Genomic DNA, 20,761 nt, shown 5'->3' with positions numbered 1-20,761 from the left:
TTGAGTTTAGGGCTTTGTGATGGCCACTCCAATACCTTGACATTGTTGTGCTTAAGCCATTTTGCCACAACTTTGGAGGTATGCTTGAGGTCATTGTCCTGTTTGGAAGACCCATTTGCGACCAAGCTTTAACTTCCTGGCTGATGTCTTTAGATGTTGCTTCAATATATCCACATATTTATCCTTCCTAGTGATGTCATCTATTTTGTGAAGTGCACCAGTCCCTCCTTTAGCAAAGCACCCCCACAACATGATGCTGCCACCTCCATTCTTCATGGTTGGGATGGTGTTCTTCGGCTTGAAAGCCTCACCCTTTTTCCTCCAAACATAATGATGGTCATTATGGCCAAACAGTTAAATTTTTGTTTCATTAGACCAGAGGACATTTCTCCAAATAGTAAGATCTTTATCCTCATGTGGACTTGAAAACTGTAGTCTGGCTTTGTGATGGGGTTTTGGAGAATTGTGGCTTCTTCCTTGCCGAGCAGCCTTTCAGGTTATGTTGATATAGGACTCGTTTTACTGTGGATATAGATACTTATCTACCTGTTTCCTCCAGGATCTTCACAAGGTACTTTGCTGTTGTTCTGGGATTGATTCACACTTTTTACATCAAACTACATTAATTTCTAGGAGACAGAATGTGTCTCTTTCCTGATCAGTATGATGGTTGCGTGGTCCCATGGTGTTTATACTTGCAAACTATTGTTTGTACTGATGAACGTGGTGCCTTCAGGCATTTGGAAATTGCTCCCAATGATGAATCAGACTTGTGGAGGTCCACAATTTTTTTTCAGAGGTCTTGACTGATTTCTTTTGATTTCCCCATGATGTCTAGTAAAGAGGCACTGAGTTTGGAGGTAAACCTTAAAATACATCCACAGGTACACCTTTAATTCAGTACACTTCCTATCAGAAGCTAATTGGCTAAAGGCTTAAAGCTGCTTAAAGGCACAGTTAACTTCGTGTATGTAAACTTCTGACCCACTGGAATTGTGATATAGTCAATTAAAAGTGAAACAATCTGTCTGTAAACAATTGTTGGAAAAATGACTTGTGTCATGCGCAAAGTAGATGTCCTAAACGACTTACCAAAACTATAGTTTGCTAATATGAAATCTGTGGGGTGGTTCAACTTCTAACTTACACTGTACATATATAAAGTACATAAATATACTTGTGTGTGTGTGTGTGTGTGTGTGTGTGTGTGTGTGTGTGTGTATATATATATATATATATATATATATATATATATATCTCTAAGCATAGAAACGTTACTCTAAAAAATGATTTAAATTAAAATGACTGACCAAAAATGTTAAAAGTATTTAAAGTATCTGCATATGCTTAAGGGCAAAGGAAGCAATAAGGCTGAGACAAAACCAAATATGGTCTCTTAAAAGGGTCATCGATGTCACCAAAAGAGTTAAACTTGTTTAGACTAAAAATTCAGCTGTAGGCCCTGACACAGATACTTGACCCCACAATGCAGGTATTTCCAGTTCTAGCCCTCAAGAAAGACCTTTAGAGAAGGAATATCTAGGGGGCAATGGACCCACTAGCCCTCCTCTTAGACACGGCCATGCCTAACAAGGCTATAATGTATGTCTCACTTTCGAATAATGCAAATGATAGCTTAGTGCTGCGTGAATGAAATGTTTGGATAGTATCTCCTTACCCTATATTAAACCATTTAGAGATACTTGCCATGTTATCATTTTAAGTAAAATGTAACAAAATATTAGTGCAGAAGCCTGACCCCCACGTCAGACAATATAACACTCACAAATTGACGGTCGATGACGAAACAGAGACGTTTCAAACTGTCAAGCGCGCTCCCGTCACAGCTTCACTGACAGACCACACAGGAGATAATTGTCGGGTTACACTTTAAAATGTATTCATTGATAATGACACATCACAAAACAACATCTAATACCATATTCAGCCAATATTAGAAATGCGTTTATAAAGGATCGCCTCGGTGTTTCCTCAGAACTTGCGCAATTCCAGGCGCCACGAGCTCAATATTTCAGTTTACGAACATTCTGTTAAAATAATATACATTGTTGTTTTTAGTTACTGTTATTCTTAATGTCAACTACACCAACATCACGTGACCGCAGCGTTTAAATACAGAGTAACTAAGCTAATTGAAGTGTTTTCTTATGGCCGAAGGCTTCAATTCGGTGAACACATGTTATCGTGATTATGTAAAACTGCATTTCAAACATCTGTCGGATCGCGATGCCAGCTGTTTTTGTTTGTTTGTTTTGCCGGTGCCGATCTCGGCGAACGCGCGCGTCATAGGGGCTAAAAGCTAGCAGCGCGATAGAGGCACGAGCCGAAATCCCCTCGCGCTGCCCCGCGCAGCGTTCTACAAGATGCTCGAGCCGCGCAAACAACAGTCGGTGGAGCTCCGTGACTGAACTCAGCGCAGCTGTCAACGCCAGTGCAACCCGCATTCCACCTCAAGCAGACTCGGCAGGCAGAGACTTGTCACTGAAAGGCGCACTCACTGTCAATTTATGCCAAATTTGCCACGCAGCCTCTGGCAAACACAAGAAGACAACCACCACAACAACAGGACGCGAGTGATGCGTACCATTCTCTTCAAGGTTCAGACTCACGAAGAGCGGATCCAGGGCGTCTAGCCATCTATCGGCGCTGTGCTGCTCTGTAAGCCTCGGAAGGAAAGCCCGGTGACGGCGGTAGGTATCGTGTGCGTCCGCTGCAGCTCCAGCGGAAGGTGGATTTTTCATAATTGTGCGACTCCGGACTGACGCGGCGTGACGGAGTCGACTTGAGGCCGTCCCACCCGCTGAGTCAGCCCGCAGCGCGTCACTTGAGCGGGGCGGAGCAGCAGCAGTGGCCGCGGGGAGTACGGTTCTATTTCAACGGGGTGTGCTTTATATTGGCATGAAAAAATATATATATATATTTGCATTGCCAAAGAGTTGCAGGATAGATTCTACAATGAGAAATGGTGTTATTTGTGCCCTGATAGTGCCATGTCATTCATAGAAGATTCTTGTAGTCTCATGTAAATACCAAAGTACACGAATAAGCAGTGGTTTAATAGTGACTGAAGAGGTGGGCATACTGTTTTTATCGAGGTACTTTTGTTTCTTTTAACAGTGAGGTAAATAGGCTTCGTTCAGGGTTGGTAAGTAACGAAATGCATGTAACGGGATTAAGTATTTAAAATACTAAATATAAGTAACTGTATTCCACTAGTTACAATTTAAATAATTGGTACAATACAGTTACATTCAAAAAGTATTTTGATTACTGAAGAGATTACTTTGCATTTTATTGTCATTTGTTTAATTTAATATTTAGTCCTTTCAGATGGAAAACATGTATACATATAAATGATGTGATCCAAAGTGCATTTGAACAGCGGTGAAACACTTTCTTATAATGTGTTACATTCATACGAGCAGACAGAGAAGTAAGTCTGAAGTAAGTTTGGAGCAGAAGAAATAGAAATAAACCTTGTGTAAATTGTTAGCTTTATGCTAAGCTAAATGCTATTTCAGGCCATTTTACATGCACATGTTATCTTATTTTTTATTTATTTTTTCTTATAAGACCTTTGATATTAGGGGGAAAAAAAAGTCATATTCTTGATCATTTTTGTATTGTTTTCCTGTAAAAATAAAAAATAAATTAGATTGATCTTGTTTTAGAAACAACAATGCATAAGATATTGAGGTTAGAATGTATTTTTAACATGTGTAATTTGTCTTACTGTACTGGCAGAGCTTTTATAGTCAAAATAAGTGAAACAATCTACCAGTGCTGAAGAAGTAATCCAGAGTACTTAGAATGCGTTACTAACCTTGAGTAATCTAATTTAATATGTTACAAATTACATTTTACAGCAAGTAATCTGTAGTGGAAACATTTCAAAAGTAACCCTCAAAACCCTGATGGCGGATGCCCTACACTACTGCGAATAAGGTAATCATTCAGTACCATGGTAATGCCATTTAATCAATGTACTAACTATGGATGCATATCGTATTTTATATATATATATATATATATATACACACACACATACGTTTTTTTAAGACAATTTCCCCTAAACTTGTATCACATTTATAATTTGAAACATATTATTTATGCCTTATGTAAAGTGCTTTATAGTTATAAAACATTTTTAGAACTAATTTATTAAAAAGCATGCATTAAAAAATATTCCAGTGCAAGAGACACAACATTAACAAAACTGTAACATAGTAACCATAATTTCTGCTGATGGATCAATGTTACAACATTTGTTATGATTATGTTATAGAATTTTAGTCAATTAATAAAGTATGGGATCTCCTTCAGTGTTGGAAGATTTCAGTTTTTTTTTTTTTTTTTTATCATGTTACTACAGTTTTGTAGCAGAAATATTAACTGTAGAAGCTATAGTGTTTTGGTGGAAATGGGTAAAAGTTTAAGAGAGCAGAGTTTAAAAGAATAGTTCATCCAAAAATGAACAATCCCTCATCATTTACTCCTCCTCGTGCCACCCCAGATGTGCATGACTTACTTTCTTCTGCAGAACACAAATGAAGAGCTTTAGAAGAAAATGTCACCTCTATTGGACCAGAGTGAATGGGTGCCAAAATTTTGAAGCACCAAAAATCACATAAATCAGCATAAAAGTAACCCATTTAAGTCTTTTTTTTTTTTTTTACTGTAAATCCTCCCTGCCCGATGATAAAAGGAGAATGTGGAAGTTAAAGTGGACATTTGAAGTTCAAAAGAACTTAAATTTTGAACTGTTTCTTACCCACATCTATCATATCGCTTCTGAAGACATGGATTAAACCACTGGTGGCACATGGATTACTTTCATGCTGCTTTTATGTGCTTATTGGAGCATAAAAGTTCTGGTCACATTCACTTGCATTGCATGGACCTACAGAGCTGAAATATTCTTCTAAAAATCTTAATTTGAGTTCTGCTGAAGAAAGTAAGTCACACACATCTGGGATGGCATGAGGATGAGTAAATGAGAGAATTATCATTTTTGGGTGAACTAACCCTATAAGGTGAGGTCCTGCTGAATAAAACCTTATTAGCAGACCCAAGAACAGCAAATACACATACTCACAGTAACTGACACAAACACATGCGTCGTCAAGCTGACACTGACACTAATAGAGATCTTAGTCATTGTCTATAACAGGCCACACTGGCTGAATTTACAAATGATCTTCAGTCATTTAAAAAGCCCATTTTGTTGTCATTTCTTTTTTAATTTCAATTATTAATTCATCAAAGTGGAAGAAAGTTTAACTATTCATTAGTATATTGTGAAAAAATATGATATAAAACGATCATTTAAAAAGTGAAAATTAAACAGCAGGTTGATTAAAGATTAATTTCCATCTGTCAGAAGGAGTTAAATCAAATGTGTGAAAAGTGTTGCAGTGTTTGCCAGTTTACAGTGATGTAAAGAACAGATTCAGTGGAAAGTGTTTCATCAGTCTAAAACACTCAAAACATTCATGTCACATCAACATGAAACGCTTATTAGGTGGCATTTCCCTTCTGCTTTGTGTTTGAGGAAATTTATAAATCTGAGATCTGTCAGCATTCTCTCACTCCATCAGCATATCCAGATTTTCCATCTAAGCAGAGAGACAAGAGACAGACATTACTCTAATTTATGATTTTACACTACTACAGCAGAAAGATCTACACACATTCAGTAAAGTGTTTATTTGACGTTACTGTTGAAAACACAGGAAGCATTGAGATAAATGGGTCATGACATGAGAAATCATTTTTTTCAAGATCTTTTCACAAGAATTAATTGTACTATAAAAACATACTGTAAGTTTCAGAACTCAAAACTTCCTCCTCTCTGCAAAAAGAGCATTTGTTGAAATCAAGCTGCCAAAATGACTCGTTCTCTACTTCCTCACTGTGATGTCACAGTGTGGTAGATATTTACATCTGACCGTCTCCACAACAACAACACTTCAATCCCTACTTTACCTTACCATCAGCAGTGAGATAACAATGAGAGAGCAGAGAGCCAATCAGAACAGTGGGAGTTTACTGTCAAGCCTCAAAGGAAAAGCAGCATCAAAACAGAGCGTTTCTGACAGAGGCTCAGAATGAGGGTGGAAAATAATCATGTTTTACAGATCTATTACTTTTTTTTTTGTGCAAAACTACTGATATTATAAGTGAAACTCAAGGAACAGATTAAAATAGTTTTAAAAAAATGCATGTCGTGACCCCTTTAACGTGTTAATTAATGGGTCTGTCAGTGACGTGCTCTGCAAATTTTAGTGTCCAAAGCAAATTTATAATATAAAACTATAGAATAGTTTTTAAGCAATAAATTACAAAGTTAAAATTAGCTTGAAGACAAAATAATTTCTAACTTTTAATTTACTAAATATTCAGCATGAACTTAACAGTGATATCTCAACATATAAGTCCATACAGAATCTCAAATATCTTTTTTTTACTTTGGTATAGTTTAGATTTGAGAAGTATGGCATTTTCAGAGTGAATTCAATAAATCATAAAACCTTATACATTTAGACTATAATTTGAAAGCATGAGATTCAAAGAAACAAAAAATTCTACAGAGTGAAAAATAAGCTGTAAAGAAATCCTTATTTGTCACTGATTCATGTTAATTGTTGATGTTAATAAACATATGTTCATTAGCAGCAGAGACGAGCAGGGGAGTTACTGAAAATATCATGCAACTAATAAACACCAGCTGGAGAGACAGAAGAAACATTCAACTACTCTGCCATACACATCTACTAGACAGAGGACAATATGTGTACTCTAGTACCATCTTTTGGTATACATGTGTACTACAGGATATTAGGTTTTAGAAAAGGAAGATGTGCAAAAGAGAGACAAAACGGCAGGGGGCAGCAACGAGCAAGTGTAATTATTAGAATGAGGAACAAAAACGAGTTCAAACCTGATAATAATGGCTTCCTGGAATCATCCAGTACCTGATGGAGAACCAAGTTAAATCACAAGTCTTATACATACATATATCTATCTATCATACATGGACATGCATCTACTGCACACACTGTAAACACATGTATATATGTCAGACATAAAACATCTCTCGCACACACAGACGCATGAGGTATCATTGTAATATCACATCCATATGGACTTTTACAATCCAATCAAAAGCACTTTAACACAAATAGAAGAATCTTTCATCTTGTCAGAATGACTCACATGGTAAGTGGTACCAGACCAGAACTGTCTGAACTCCTTCCGGACAGATGCTAGAATGGAGCTGGTGAGGAGAGTAAATGGGACCAGATACAGCAGAGCGGGCTGACCCATCTTAGTCGCCAACAACACAGCAAATGTCACCACTAGACCCACGCAGTAAGCTACACACACACAAGACACTTAGTTTAAACAAGAGTTTTTGTTCTGACTGGAATCGTTTTGTTTGAATGTGCAGAAGAAGAACAATGCAGTAGATGACCTGCTCGTACCGATAGCACAAGAGATGAAGTAAATTCTTCTAGAATTGCCTATCCACACGTCAAACCTGTGACAGTACGCAACCAGCAGCCCTGCAGGCAGAAAACAGCAGTCAACTCAACACACACACATAATAGAGGCGTTACCTGACCCGAGACCAACAGAATTTTGGGGCTGTTTTTCATGCATGTACAGCTTATGTGAAAATTGATTCAACAAGTTAAGCCACAAGACATAAACATTACACATGTTAATATGATTTCACTGTAATAAAATCACTTACCGTATCTGCATAGTTACATCCAATATTACAAATTTGTTGCCATGACCATGGATGAACCCATCACACTAAAATCAAGCTAACACGTTTAATGTTTACATCTTGTAGCATTACATTTTATTTGAGCTTTTATTGACTGGCCCCATTCACATCCATTGCGAGTGCCTTACTTTAAATGTGATTTTATTTGAAATAAATGAGGAATGAAAATATTTTCAGTAGTAATCAACATTATACTAAGCTTAAAGGAATGTTCTGGGTTCAATACAAGTCAAGTTAAATGGACCGCATTTGTGGCATAATGTTGATTACCACAAAAATTTATTTCGACTCATCCCTCCTTTTCCTTAAAAAAAAGGAACAACGGAGGTCACAGTGAGGCACTTATAATGGAAAGGTTTAAAAAGGCAGAAATGTGAAGCTTATAATTTTATAAATGCACTTAAATTAATTCTTCTGTTAAATCTTGCATATGATTTGAGCAGTAAAGTTGATTAAATTGTCATTTTTACTTACGTTTTAGGGTTTGTTGAGAATGCATATTCATGGTAATGAAGTTGTAAAATTGGCATTAACTTTACACAGAAAAGGTAAATACTTGGTTTTATCAGGGGGGCCTGGGTAGCGCAGTGCATAAAGACGCTGTCTACCACCCTTGGAGTTCGGGAGCTCGAATCCAGGGGCGTGTAGAGTGACTTCAGTCAGGTCTCCTAAGCAACCAAATTGCCCCGGTTGCTAGGGTGGGTAGAGTTATGTTAGAGTATAATGTGGTTTGCTCTCTGTGGAGCGCGTGGTGAGTATTTCGTGAAGCCTCCACATGCGCTATCTCTCCGTGATAATGCGCTCAACAAGCCACGTGATAAGATGCGCAGATTGACTGTCTCAGACGCGAAGGCAACTGAGATTCGTCCTCTGCCACCCGGATTGAGTCACTATGCCACTTAGAGCTTATTGTGAATTGGGCATTCCAAATTGAGGAGAAAAGGGGAGAAAATTATAATAATAATTGATTTTATGACCCTAAAATCATGTTTACACGCATATCTTTTGGGTTATGTTCACGAGTAGTCGAATATTCGTTCTGCAAAATTATTCTACAAAGTTGTGCTTTGCTGGCCATATATACAGTGAGATGCATGTTAAATCCTGAACACACAAACTATAACTGTCAGTTATAACAGAATGCACTGGGTGGCGCTGTTGAGTGTGGACACAAGTTGATCACATTTGTTGAGCAAACGGTTCCATCAGTATGTTCAGATGCCCACCAAAAAAGTGGTTATTGCGAGAATGTGGCTTACTGTCAGAAAGCTGGTTCCTGTTTAAATGTACTGGATAAGCAGTGTTCACTTTACTCTCGTATATGGGCAGCTCGTCAGAAAGCAGCATCCCCATAGCAACGTAATCCCCGCAACGCTTCTATAAACAACAAACACTGCATCCAAGAAAGACTATGCTAGCTGAGGTAAGGGACATTCCATCATTTAAACTGGTGTGTATAAATGAGTATAGTTTATGGAGCACATGGATATGCTTGTTTTTCTCAACAAAAACATGACATGAGATACAATATAAACATGATAACTATTATATGCCGAGTGTCAGGTTCTGGACAGGTTTGGGTCATGACAGTAAGAATCACGTCGGGTCATAGGCTAAGTGTTATGTCTGTTATTGTTTGGAAAACTCTCACCTGGTACAATTATGTCACCATAGCCCAGGATGGAGAACTGCGTCATACACAGATTCTGAGCCAATGACGAGAACTGTGGGATACGCATCACTACAGGCAACTGGAAAACACACACACATTTCTGTCTAAATGCCACAGAACTCTCACACTTTCACAAACAGCATGTGTTGGCAATTAGTGTCTAGAGCTGAAAGCTAACCAAAACAACAGACACTCATCGAAACAAACACACATGCAGGACACACTCAGAAAAAGCTGCTTACTTTCTCATAGGAGGGCGAGAAGTCTCCTGGAACCTCTACCTCCTTACCATCAGTCTAAAACCAAAAGCAGATCCAGCCAGTGCTGTTAGTACCACACAAACACACACACACATATCACTTAACATGACGTGTCACACTCACCTTTTCTCCACCTGCACCTGGGCCCAGAGCGACCTGCACCATGATACTCACTCCATTCTGAAATCACACACACATTTAAGGGATAATGTAAAGACAATCACCCAACATTCATTGTTTCACTGGATATGTTGCTATTTTAACCATCTAAAATACAAAAAGTAAATGATGACAGAATTTACATATTTGAGTGAACTATCCCTTTAACACAATAAAGCAATAATACAAACACAAACTAATCTACAGAAGGGTGAGTGGCTCTCAAACTGTGAGTGTGTATGAGGTGTCACTCACGGACGTCATGAACGGTGTGATGAAGACGAAGAAGACGTCGTAGACCAGCAGCAGACTCAGCAGTATCACACAGATCTACAGGGAACATGCAAACACACGTCAAACCTGCAGCCACAGCAGCTGTCACTGCAGCCATGAGTGAAAACATGCGCTACCTTAAAGTTTGACAGGGTGATGGTCTTCAGGAAGTTCAGACAGAACGCCACACCCAACAGATCCTGCAGAATCCAGATCCACCTGCACAGACCCGAACAGAACCAGAGGAACACTATCAAAACACAAGTTCCATGGCTGTGTGTGTTTTAGTCCACAGTCCGAAATCAGCAGTTCCAATCTGATTGGCTGACTGCTACACAATTTCCAGAGTCAGTGCGCACACAGGTTTACAGTATATCAGTCCACAAGAGAACAAATATGTGTTTTTAAGGTACCAGGCTGCAAGAAGAAATTGCTGGATTTGGCAAAGCATTTGCAACATTAGTTGCATAACATTTTAAAATAACTGAATCATAGAGGCACTTGACATCAATGTGTACAGCAGATCTGTATATTCCACTTTGTTGTTACTTGTTACTTTTGGCAGACATAAATTCTGATCACAAACTTTCGCTAATTGAATGCAGTATTTGACCAGACTTTTGTGTGTACCTGTCATCGTTCCTGTAAACTCCCCAGATCACAGCCAGTGTGATGCAGACAGCGGCGAGCAGCAGCGAGCGCACAGAGAGAGTTTTTCCCCTGCAGGAGACACTGGAAACACACACCAGATTAAACATATTTTGTTATTTTGATTAGATAATCAAATGTTCTATGCACCAAATATTTTTTTTTTTCCAGTTATAATCAGGATTTTGGTTGAACAACAACCTGCATCTGGGACTTTATTCATTTTGGACTCTAGTAGCCTCTATATGTCTGTGCCATCACAGTAAGAAACTGTGAAAATCATTTAGCATTCTATAAATTGATTTGAAAAAAAACATCTGCCGATTAATTGGCTATCTGTCTTTTCTACCACCTTAGTTACTGACATCAACAAAATCCACTATCGGTCGACCTCTAGTACATACTGTGCAGTATGCAGTAAGAAGTATTCTAGTATTCCATTTTAAACAAAGCCAATGAGTACGTGTTTGTGATTGTGTAACAAATGTTCACAAATGAGCCAAAAATAGCTTAATAAAAAATGTTAAATGCCAAAAGGTTTTTGTCTCATCTAACTCCCTATGTCATGAACCAGTATATCGTGAACAACAATTCAGCCTTTGGAAAGGATGTTGATCCATTGAGCATTGGGACACTAATGCCGAATTACTTATGACACAGTTACAAGGTCACGCTTTTAAATGCAACTGTTATTAATCAACAACATCACTGTTTAAATGACACTATCGTGTGTTTTCATTGTAGATATTCAAATGTATAGTGTTATTATGAAAGATAAATTATATTAATTAAGAAAAAATTATCAACTTTTTCTCCCCAATTTGGAATGCCCAATTCCCAACGCGCTCTAAGTCCTCGTGGTGGCATTGTGACTCACCTCAATCCAGGTGGCAGAGAACGAATCTTAGTTGCCTCCACGTCCAAGATGTCAATCCGCGCATCTTATCACGTGGTTTTTGAGTGCGTTACTGCGGAGACATAGCGAGTGTGGAGGCTTCACGCTATTCTCCATGGCATCCACACACAACTCAACACACGCCCCAGTAACTGATTTACACACATGATCCTGATCAGAAGTTTACCTTCCCTTGGTTTCTAATATGGTTTGTTGCTTTCTCAATGATCAATGACAGTTTGTGTAATAATTGTTCATGAATCCCTGCTTTGTCCTGAGCAGTGAAGATGTCCACTTTTCTTAAGAAAACCCCCCAAACTACTGTACAATTATTTGGGTCTCAGCATCTTCTGCACATTTAAGTTCTTCCCAACAGTGAATATGAGGTCCAGATTTTGACAACTGAGGGACTAATTGCAACACAACTATTGCAAAAGGTGCAAACAATTACTTATGCTCAAGAAGGCAACATAAGAACCAAGGGGTGCAAACTTTTGAACAGGATGATTTGTGTAAATAAGAGTACATTTTGTGTTATGTAGATTTTCATAAAATAATATAATCTCTTTTAGTTTATTTGTATACATTCTGAAAGGGGTGTTTAAACTTAGAAAAACAAAAGGGTTATGCAAACTTCTGCACTTAACTCTATAGAATATATAGTTTGTGAAAATTTATATTTTATTTTAGATTTAGCTTTTTCAAGATTTATTGTCCAAATTCCAGGTAGCCTATCCTATCCATATGAAGTCATATTACATGTTTAATTATGAAATGACTTCACAAAAATACACAACATTGTTCACAACTTCACAACCCCCACATCTGAACGTATAAGTGCTTGTACTACGTAAAAATTGCAGTGTAGCTGACTAAATGTGACATTGTCTGATTTATCTCTGTGCTCGTGGGGAAATGAACATTACAGAAAAATACTCGCTTACATATTTACATGCTGCACGAAGAAATAGATCAGCTTCTTTCAGCTCGTTGTTGAAAAAAATTTTATTGGTGCAACTTGTGCTCAATGACAGGAAGACAAAGGCTGTGTCTCGTTTGGAAGGCTGCGTCCTCTGGATATCGCATTTATCGGCAGCATACGTCATCGGGGCTGTCTTGTTTCAGAAAAGCGAGTAGGACACTTTGAATGCGACCTTCTTTCATGTGAATTCGTATTATGCATGAGGTGTATCATTCATGGGCACTCATAACCCAAAAGTCTTTGCTTCAACAGAAATGTCTAAAAAAGTTTCAAACACAAGAAATGTTAATTCCCAAGTTGAAGTACCTCAGTAGATGGGTGTAGAGTATATAATATGCATAATTATTAGGGCTGTCGATTTAACGCGTTAATTCAGTGCGATTAATTTTATTAAAAATAACACCTTTTAAAAAAAGGTCCGCCCCCGGACCATAATAAGGAAGAGGTCTGAGAAATGCAAGCTTGTAATGCCACCTGTTTACTCCAGAGGGCAGTAAGTGAAATTTCAGCTATATGAGCAAAGCGCAGTTTATACTGTGAAGAAAACACACAACACAGACATGCGTTACGTTCTTGCATTCAAAACACTTGATGGAGCGCAAATTCGAACTAAGAGATCTCAAGATGTGTTCTAAGTATTAAACTATATTTAACTTGACACAGTGACCTAAACATTTTATGTTTATGACGCAATGCACCCGAGATGCTACACAAGCATGTCTGGATGCTTGTTGAAATTGATGTGTCCTTAAACAAGCCCTCATAATAAATCTCCAACGATTGCTGTAAACTGTATGTCAATGATTGACTTATGATCAATAATATAGTAAACAATACATTGTATTCTAAAGCCGCTTTTTGTATTGTCTTATCAATGATGAACTCTTCTGCTACAAGAATGTAAAGCATTTTAATTATCTGAACATTTTTATATACATATAATTTTTTTAATATTTAAAGATAACCATGTATAATTATTTCATCTTTATATATTGAATTATTGTTATATGAGGGGCTTTCTCAACAAATATTTGTATATGTGATTATTTAATCGGGACATCATGTAATTAATTAAATTAAAACTTTTAATCGATTGACAGCCCTAATAATTATATTAATATATAATTAAAATAAAGTATTAGACTAAAAGTACACCTGTAAATTCTATTTACTTTTCTCTTTACATTATATCTCTCCTAAAATGTACCTCAAACATTCCCTTCTAAAGGGACTTTGTTCCCTTCTCACTCAAAGCGTTAGCGCTTGTTAAAGAGTGGCGTGCTGTCATAGCAACCATATTACATTACATTTCCGTTTGTCCTACGAAGGCAGTCTTGTTTAGGCTTGTTTAAAGGAGGATGCTCGGTATACTGCAGCCTTCAAAGGAAGCATATGACGTCATTTCCATGGTATCCAGATACATTTCATCAGATTTGTGGAAAGACTAGAATGAAAGTATCATCAAATCAACGTGGAACGCTTCGAACTTTCTTCTCTTCTCTGCAAACGATACCAAAAACAATAGCGATAAGGAAAATGAGTACATCAAATGAAAGTCAGAAAAAAAAAATCAGTGTGCCTACCAGCTGAAACCAGGACATAATTACAATGTTTAGAAAATTGTCGGGACACACCTCTTCAAAATGGGACATCTGGTCACCCAACTTAAACGCAACGAGAAAACATCCCTCATACAACATTTAATACCATGACCTTATGAATTAAAGACTTGTTGCTCCGATTTAAGACATTTTTATGGCCTTATTTTGCAGAAGGGCGAATTAAGACTTTTTAAGACCCGCAGAACCCTGATTATGGATGAAAGCTAATTCTCTTTTAAAGAGAAAATAAGGCTTGGACGTCATAGTTTTACACTTGTGCTCGTCCTTTAATTACTTGAGACTTCAGAAGAAATGACAACATTTCTGATAAGGGACCATAATGAGGAATGATGCTCCCTGGTTTAGATGGTGCATTCTGGGAATTTATATGGAGCAAATGTTTCAGTGCTCTGGAACAATTTTGAAATAGTGACAGCCCTAGAAATGACCGACTCCCTGGAAGTGCCCTGACTACTGAACTAGGAAACTAATTGAGACGCACCCCATAATCATTAGATTAAATCAAGAACAATACAAGTTTACGGGAGGTCCTCACAATTATATGTGTAAAGTTTGTCTGGAGTGTGTGTGTGTGTGTGTGTGTGTGTGTGTTCACCTGAGCGTTCCAAAGCCCACAGCTGTCATCAGTGAATCCAGGCAGTTATAGAGTGCTGTCGCTGATGCCAGACAGAATATGACGATAATCACATAAACTACAAGAAAAAACAACCAATCAGATCACATTACTTACATCACTTCCTGAAGCGGTTACTGTAAGTTTTACTGTACATTAGCACTATAAAGACTCACCTAGCCAGCGGTAGAAGTAATACATGAGTACCAGCATCACACACATCATACCCACAAACAGCAAAACCTTGAGAGGAGAGTAAAGAGACAACTCGCTGCTCTCAGAATGCTCGTCGTTCACATCTGCTGAAGGGTCTGCGGTCTGCTTCACCCTGCACGCACACACCATCCCATTGGCACATGAAAATGTTGCACTTTGGTACTTTTGTTATTTTTAAAACTCAACAGTGTCCGTTCCCTTTCACATCCATCATTATTACATGGAAAAGAGCAAAACGAATATGTCTGCAAAACATCTCCTTTTGTGTTCATCAGAACAACAGAAGCCTTAATGGTTCAGAACAACATGAAGGTGAGTTAATTATGACAGAATCACTCACTTTTCTGCTGCTCCGCTCCAGAACCCTCCCATGGCTACCGTAAACACAGCGAGTAATAACATAACGATGATGCTGGCATCAAACAGCGCTGCTGGCGGATCGTATAACCTCACTTCCTTTCCATCAGAAAACACCTGAGAGCAGAGATTTATGAAGAACAAACAGAGAATAGATGCTCTTTTTTTGCTCTGCAGGTCCCCACAATGTAAATGAATGGTGACCACAACTTCCAAAAAGCACATAAAGGCAGCTTAAAAGTAATACATAAGACTCCAGTGGTTTAAGCTATGTCTTCTGAAGTGATCTAATTGATTTTGGATGAGAACAGATCAAAATGTAACTCATATTGATTACTTTTGCCTTTATGTACTTTTTGGAGCTTCAAAGCCTTGGTCACCATTCACTTGTGTTGTATGGACCTACAGAGCAAATCTTCATTTGTGTTCAGTAGAACAAAGAAAGTCATACACATCTGGGATGGCATGAGTGTGGGTAAATAATTTATTTTTTAAGATTTTTTGGGGTGAACTATACTTTTAATTCCATCATTCTAACATGAATTAATTGAATGCAGCAAGAGTCAAATAGTAGATCAGAGTCACATGGTTCTTTACCTGCAGGATGTCCAGAAAGTCACGATGCCTCATGAGGGCCAGAGGAATATTCACTTTTCTGTACTCGGAGTCGTTCGCTGATGGAGTCACCTAGTGTAAACGTGAATTTTTAATGAGGAGCTCACATACAGTATAAGTAACAGGATGAGGGTAAATTCAAACTCTTACCATACTATCAGTGCTGGTAACCAGAAGTGCAGTTGCACCCAGTTCTTGAGCGACTTGCGCTTTCGTACTGAAATCACACTCCCCTGGCATGACCGCCACAGCCTGACCCAGAAGAAAATCTGGGGTCAGCTGACCCCGCTCACACAGGGGACTGGACGTCAGGTTCACTAACTTGTATGATTGCTGCACACACACACACACACACACACACACACACACACACACACACACTCAGTACAACTTACACTGGCACTATTAATGTTGGATCTTAACAAAATAACCTCTGGATGAACATTCCTAACTATTAAAGGAACAGTTCACAAAGAAATTCTGTCATAATTTCTAACTCTCCTGTTGTTCCAAACCCTGACTTTCTTCTGTGGAACACAAAAAGAGATGTTTAGCAGAATATTTAGGAGCTGACAGCCTCCCTCAGTTATGGTGCACATTCAATGCATCTTTTTTCCATACAATGAAAGAGAATGGTGACTGAGGATGTCCTTCTGCCTAACATCTCCTTTTATGTTCCATAAAAGAGTGAAAGTCAGGGGCGTCGCAACCATTATAACTGGGGGTGACATGTCCCCCTCTCTTTTATAAAGAATGGTATTGTGAAGAGAGGCTGATGAGATTTAGAATGTCATCAGGGTGAAAGAATTTTGAGAGAAATGTAATCTTTGAGTGAACTGTCAATTTTGATGAACTTGTCTTCAGTTGAATGTGATGATGTGTATAAATGCTCTCACAGCTCCAGTGAGTGAGTGTGAGATGTTGCTCCAGGAGGAGTTGTACACCAGACAGTATTCTCTAACTGTAGATCCTTCAGACACGTGTAGAATCGCCTCCTGACCATCTACCTGTGGCGGAACACACCAAATAAAAAAAATCAGTCGCCATTAAAGAGTGACTACTTCATGACACTTCAGATTTTATTTGGTGTCATGTCTTACCTGAGAGCAAAACATCAACGCGAGGTATATCAACAGATTTACTGCCATTTCTGTCGCTTCTGGTCAGATGTCCTCCAGAAAACGAGTTTTTATATTTTGTGTCTTACTTTTAAAGAACCGTAATTTTACTGTCTGAGATTCTCTTTCGTCATGTTTATTTTAACAAACAAAAAAACACTTCCGCCTTTTGCCTCGCAGTCACGATGACTGAGAAAGAAGCGTCACGCGCTTCTGCCCACAAAAACAGAGCCCTTCTAACAAGTTTAGTGTTAAATAGCATAACGCGGTGATCGCATACAGATATTGCGGTACTCTTTCGAGGAAATAAGAGCACTTTTTTAATGGATATCTATGGAGGAGTTTCTTCAGTACGCTGAATACACTGCTTTTGGTGAGGAATCAGCTAATCGATAAATACATTGACCGCCTGTACGCTAATCTCCCACATGTTTTCTACTAAACAATCATTTTAGAATAAACTGTGTGCGCAGTTTACTACGACAAAAATGTATCTTCTCTTATTTCCCTAAGAGATGAGACGGACAATTTTGCGACAAGGAGGTGTTCGTTTACGTCTTTCACCATTCATTTGTTTGGTATCCGCAAACGGCGACCTACTGTCGTAACATGCTAGTTACCGTCTTCTCTGTTAAAACGTGGAGATTATTCACATATTCAGCGGTATAGAAGGTCTCTGCACAAAAACTTCAGAACAAAATCCATGAATATGTATTTTGTAACACATTTGTAATGAAAATTTTGTGATGCCTAATGTATAAGGACGATTAAATATTTGCCCAAATTTGAAACGTTTTTTGATGCTGATATTTCTCCTAGAGTACTAACGTTGTTAGCTCTGATTGAGTATATCTGATACTTTTATTATATTACGATTGCATAATAAGTTATCAATAAGTACATTTTAAATCAAGTTTGAACTGATGCTTAAACTGTTTCAGCAGTATTCTGAACTGTTTTCAGCTAAATAAAATACAATTATTTACCACCAATAATAATAATAATGGACCAAAACCAAATTGGTTTTATTATTTATTTAGTTTCTTGAGTTATTTAATGTCTTTGCATCAGATGTTAAAGAACTCACATAAGATTGTCATTAGATCAATATGAATGTTTGATTATCCCAGAACTGTACCTTCAAAACCAGAACATAGTTTATTTTAAGATCATCTGAGTCACAGAAGATATTGAAAGCATAATTAGGTAATGGTAAATCCATGTGTGATTCATTAGATGAAGTGTGAACGCCTAAATGAGCATCAGAAACACGCATCTAACATCTTCATCTGACAGATGCATGCAATACGACACAGGCACAAAATCTTCCGAGGCTGTTCTTTTATTCAGGCATCAGAATAAACAAAATTTGTACAAAAATACTTTCCTGACAATGCATCACATACGAGCATTGCACAAATATTACAGTGAGATGCACAATTCAAGTTTCCTGCAAAATAGCACATTTAAAAGATAAAACAAAGAATATTCCATTATCCAGGGAATATTTGAAAGGCACAAAACATAAGAAACAGCAGTTATTACAGATTTAATAAATCATGAGGCGTCTGTGTGAATTTGTGTAATTGTGTCATGTGGCCCAGCCACCATTAAACCATGAAATAAATACAGATCCATTGGAAAAATCTGATCCGAATTGATCCCTCACATAAACAATCACATATTGACAGCCATTTGGATAAATCTCCACTGTTAAAGGTCTTTTTGTACAGAACAATTAACAAAGCAGTAAAAGAATAGCAATAATTTCATTACAAAAATATCTACAACAGTCCAGACGACAGCATTGCGAGCACTTCGCTCCAGTGTATGTGATCTGCATTTGTCTGTGGTTCAGACAGGTTTACACGAGCTGCAAGACACAAAACATCATAGTCAATCAACCGACACTGTTATACAAAACATTTATTGCAGGTTCAGTCCATAATGCAGTAGTCTGAGATAAAAGTCAACATGAAACAACATTTGCAACACATTGTACTTCTGTAATGTGATGCATTTCTGAGTGAAATAATATATGTAATTAGAAAAATGCAGGGCGAGACTTGATTTTTTTTCTGTTGGCCAGAACTTTGAAGCTCCAAAAAGCACATAAAGGCAGTATAATGTAGTCCTTGTGTCGCCAGTGGTTAAATCCATATCTTTAGATGTGATATGATAAGTGAGAAAGAAATTTTTTTATTTATTTATTATAAATTCTCCTCCCTGCCCAGTAGGTGGTGATATACAAGAAGAAAAGTGAAAATGTGAAAGTGAAATTAGAGCTTGATAGTAAAAAAAAAAGGACTTAAATATTTATCCGTTTCTCACCCACACCTATCATATTGCTTCTGAAGATATAGATTAAACCACTGGACTCTTAGATATGGATTGTGCCATTGTGTCCTTTTTGGGCACCCATTCATTTAAGTTTTATGGACCTACAGAGCTGAAATATTCTTCTAAAAATGTGTATTCTGCCGAAGAAAGTCATACACATGTGGGATGGCATGAGGGTCAGTAAATGATGAGAGAATTTTCATTTTTTTGTGAACTATTTGTTTAATTGGACAGTTAAAAGTGGGTGTTCCATACAAGAATGCAGTCAGAGCTGAATGCGAGTTTGCAGTATATTGTGGAGAACTACTCCCCTCTTGAAACACAGAGATACATTTTGAGGAGGCTTTTTGACCGGACATGGAGGCTTAAGCTCAAGTTCACCCACCATAGCATCTCCACATTACTTTTTCAAATCTATCACTATTTGTTTTAACTGGCAAATAATTACTATTAACTGTTGGCTAGATTTTAGAATACAGAAGCTTAAAACAGTGCCTAAACAGCTATTTGGATATTATCTACACTTTAATACATGTTCCTAGTCTTACTGTGAATGATTCATCAACATACATCCAAAAAAATAATAGTCTTTCATCAAAATGTAATAACTTGCACTGCCTCTGAAACAACTTTCCATTTCATATGCCATCACAAGTCCTTCTTATTTTTTAACTCCTTCCCAAGTTTGTGTGACATTCAACTGTGTCAGAGCAAGTGACAGAAATGCTGAGATCCATGCAGTCTAAAGGTGTCACCTCTCTATCCTTGAACGCTCTCTGGTGTGCCGTTCCCATAGCCGCCTTTAGATTTCATCTGCGATTGAACGGAGTCCACCTGCCAGAGACAAAAATCAACACCGAGTTAAGAGGAAATAATTTAATCAGAATTGTAAAAATAACAGATCATCCATTTCCTTCAACAGAAAAATGAGAATAATGCAGCTGGACAAAAGCCTTCAGTTTCACAAAAATTCTGGTGTGACATTTCAACAAACTATTGTATTTGTCAGTCAAATGGTTCCTTTTTTAAAAAAGCAAATAGAATGTAAGGTGAGGTAATTCTACAAACAAACACTGAGGTAATTCTCATGTAAATGATGCATGCCTATGTCATTTGCATAATGTGTAAAATCTGCTGTTTTGATATGAAGTATGTGTGAGAATAATACTCACAGC

At 37.7% G+C, this 20,761-nt stretch overlaps 3 protein-coding genes across 5 annotated transcripts in view; all 3 read right to left on the bottom strand.

Annotated features, from left to right (window-relative positions):
- The window catches only part of LOC127622871 (transient receptor potential cation channel subfamily M member 7-like), a 37,910-nt gene extending 35,156 nt beyond the window's left edge, over nt 1-2,754 (bottom strand). For both annotated transcript variants that reach the window (XR_007968019.1, XM_052096989.1), the window contains exon 1: nt 2,606-2,754. Coding sequence is in view for 1 of the 2 variants with exons in the window: in XM_052096989.1 (XP_051952949.1) it covers nt 2,606-2,608 (3 nt within the window). In the remaining variant the exon portion in view is untranslated. The remainder of the gene's footprint in view (nt 1-2,605) is intronic.
- Nucleotides 2,755-4,576: 1,822 nt separating this feature from the next.
- Nucleotides 4,577-17,656, bottom strand: LOC127623158 (signal peptide peptidase-like 2A). 2 transcript variants are annotated; one of them, XM_052097444.1, is made up of 17 exons: nt 17,229-17,585; nt 17,025-17,135; nt 16,279-16,461; nt 16,111-16,200; nt 15,497-15,630; nt 15,117-15,268; nt 14,923-15,019; nt 10,811-10,912; nt 10,318-10,399; nt 10,163-10,237; nt 9,872-9,928; nt 9,731-9,784; nt 9,468-9,567; nt 7,506-7,586; nt 7,237-7,397; nt 6,962-6,995; nt 4,578-5,636 (listed from the first exon to the last, which is right to left on the bottom strand). In XM_052097444.1, exons 1-17 carry the CDS (start codon nt 17,274-17,276, stop codon nt 5,596-5,598), a joined length of 1,602 nt encoding a protein of 533 aa, XP_051953404.1. In that variant the 5' UTR covers nt 17,277-17,585; the 3' UTR covers nt 4,578-5,595. The 2 variants fall into 2 exon arrangements, with proteins under 2 accessions (XP_051953405.1, XP_051953404.1); XM_052097445.1 differs by lacking the exon at nt 9,731-9,784 and having other exon boundaries at nt 4,577-5,636; nt 17,229-17,656.
- Nucleotides 17,657-18,365: 709 nt separating this feature from the next.
- Nucleotides 18,366-20,761, bottom strand: part of LOC127623193 (CDC42 small effector protein 2-like) — a 4,385-nt gene continuing 1,989 nt past the window's right edge. Inside the window, exons 3-5 of the mRNA XM_052097513.1 lie at nt 20,759-20,761; nt 20,342-20,420; nt 18,366-19,119 (exon numbers count right to left, since the gene is read on the bottom strand). The exon at nt 20,759-20,761 is cut by the window's right edge and continues 99 nt beyond it. Coding sequence (XP_051953473.1) covers nt 20,346-20,420; nt 20,759-20,761 — 78 coding nt within the window. The 3' untranslated portion in view covers nt 18,366-19,119; nt 20,342-20,345. The remainder of the gene's footprint in view (nt 19,120-20,341; nt 20,421-20,758) is intronic.

This window comes from Xyrauchen texanus, chromosome 29 (assembly GCF_025860055.1).
Source record: "Xyrauchen texanus isolate HMW12.3.18 chromosome 29, RBS_HiC_50CHRs, whole genome shotgun sequence".
NCBI classification, from domain to species: domain Eukaryota; kingdom Metazoa; phylum Chordata; class Actinopteri; order Cypriniformes; family Catostomidae; genus Xyrauchen; species Xyrauchen texanus.
Note: the sequence above shows the minus strand (reverse complement) of the source record. Positions and strands in the feature narration are given on the sequence as shown.

What these genes read in the sequence shown, in the direction of transcription:
- LOC127623158 (XM_052097444.1), bottom strand. Translation starts at nt 17,276, where the DNA reads ATGGCAGTAAATCTGTTGATATACCTCGCGTTGATGTTTTGCTCTCAG. An exon ending in CACACTCACTCACTGGAGCT is followed by an intron (nt 16,462 to 17,024) that starts GTGAGAGCATTT and finishes GTGTGTGTGCAG; the next exon opens with CAATCATACAAGTTAGTGAA. An exon ending in CTTCATCTCTTGTGCTATCG is followed by an intron (nt 7,398 to 7,505) that starts GTACGAGCAGGT and finishes GTGTGTGTGTAG; the next exon opens with CTTACTGCGTGGGTCTAGTG.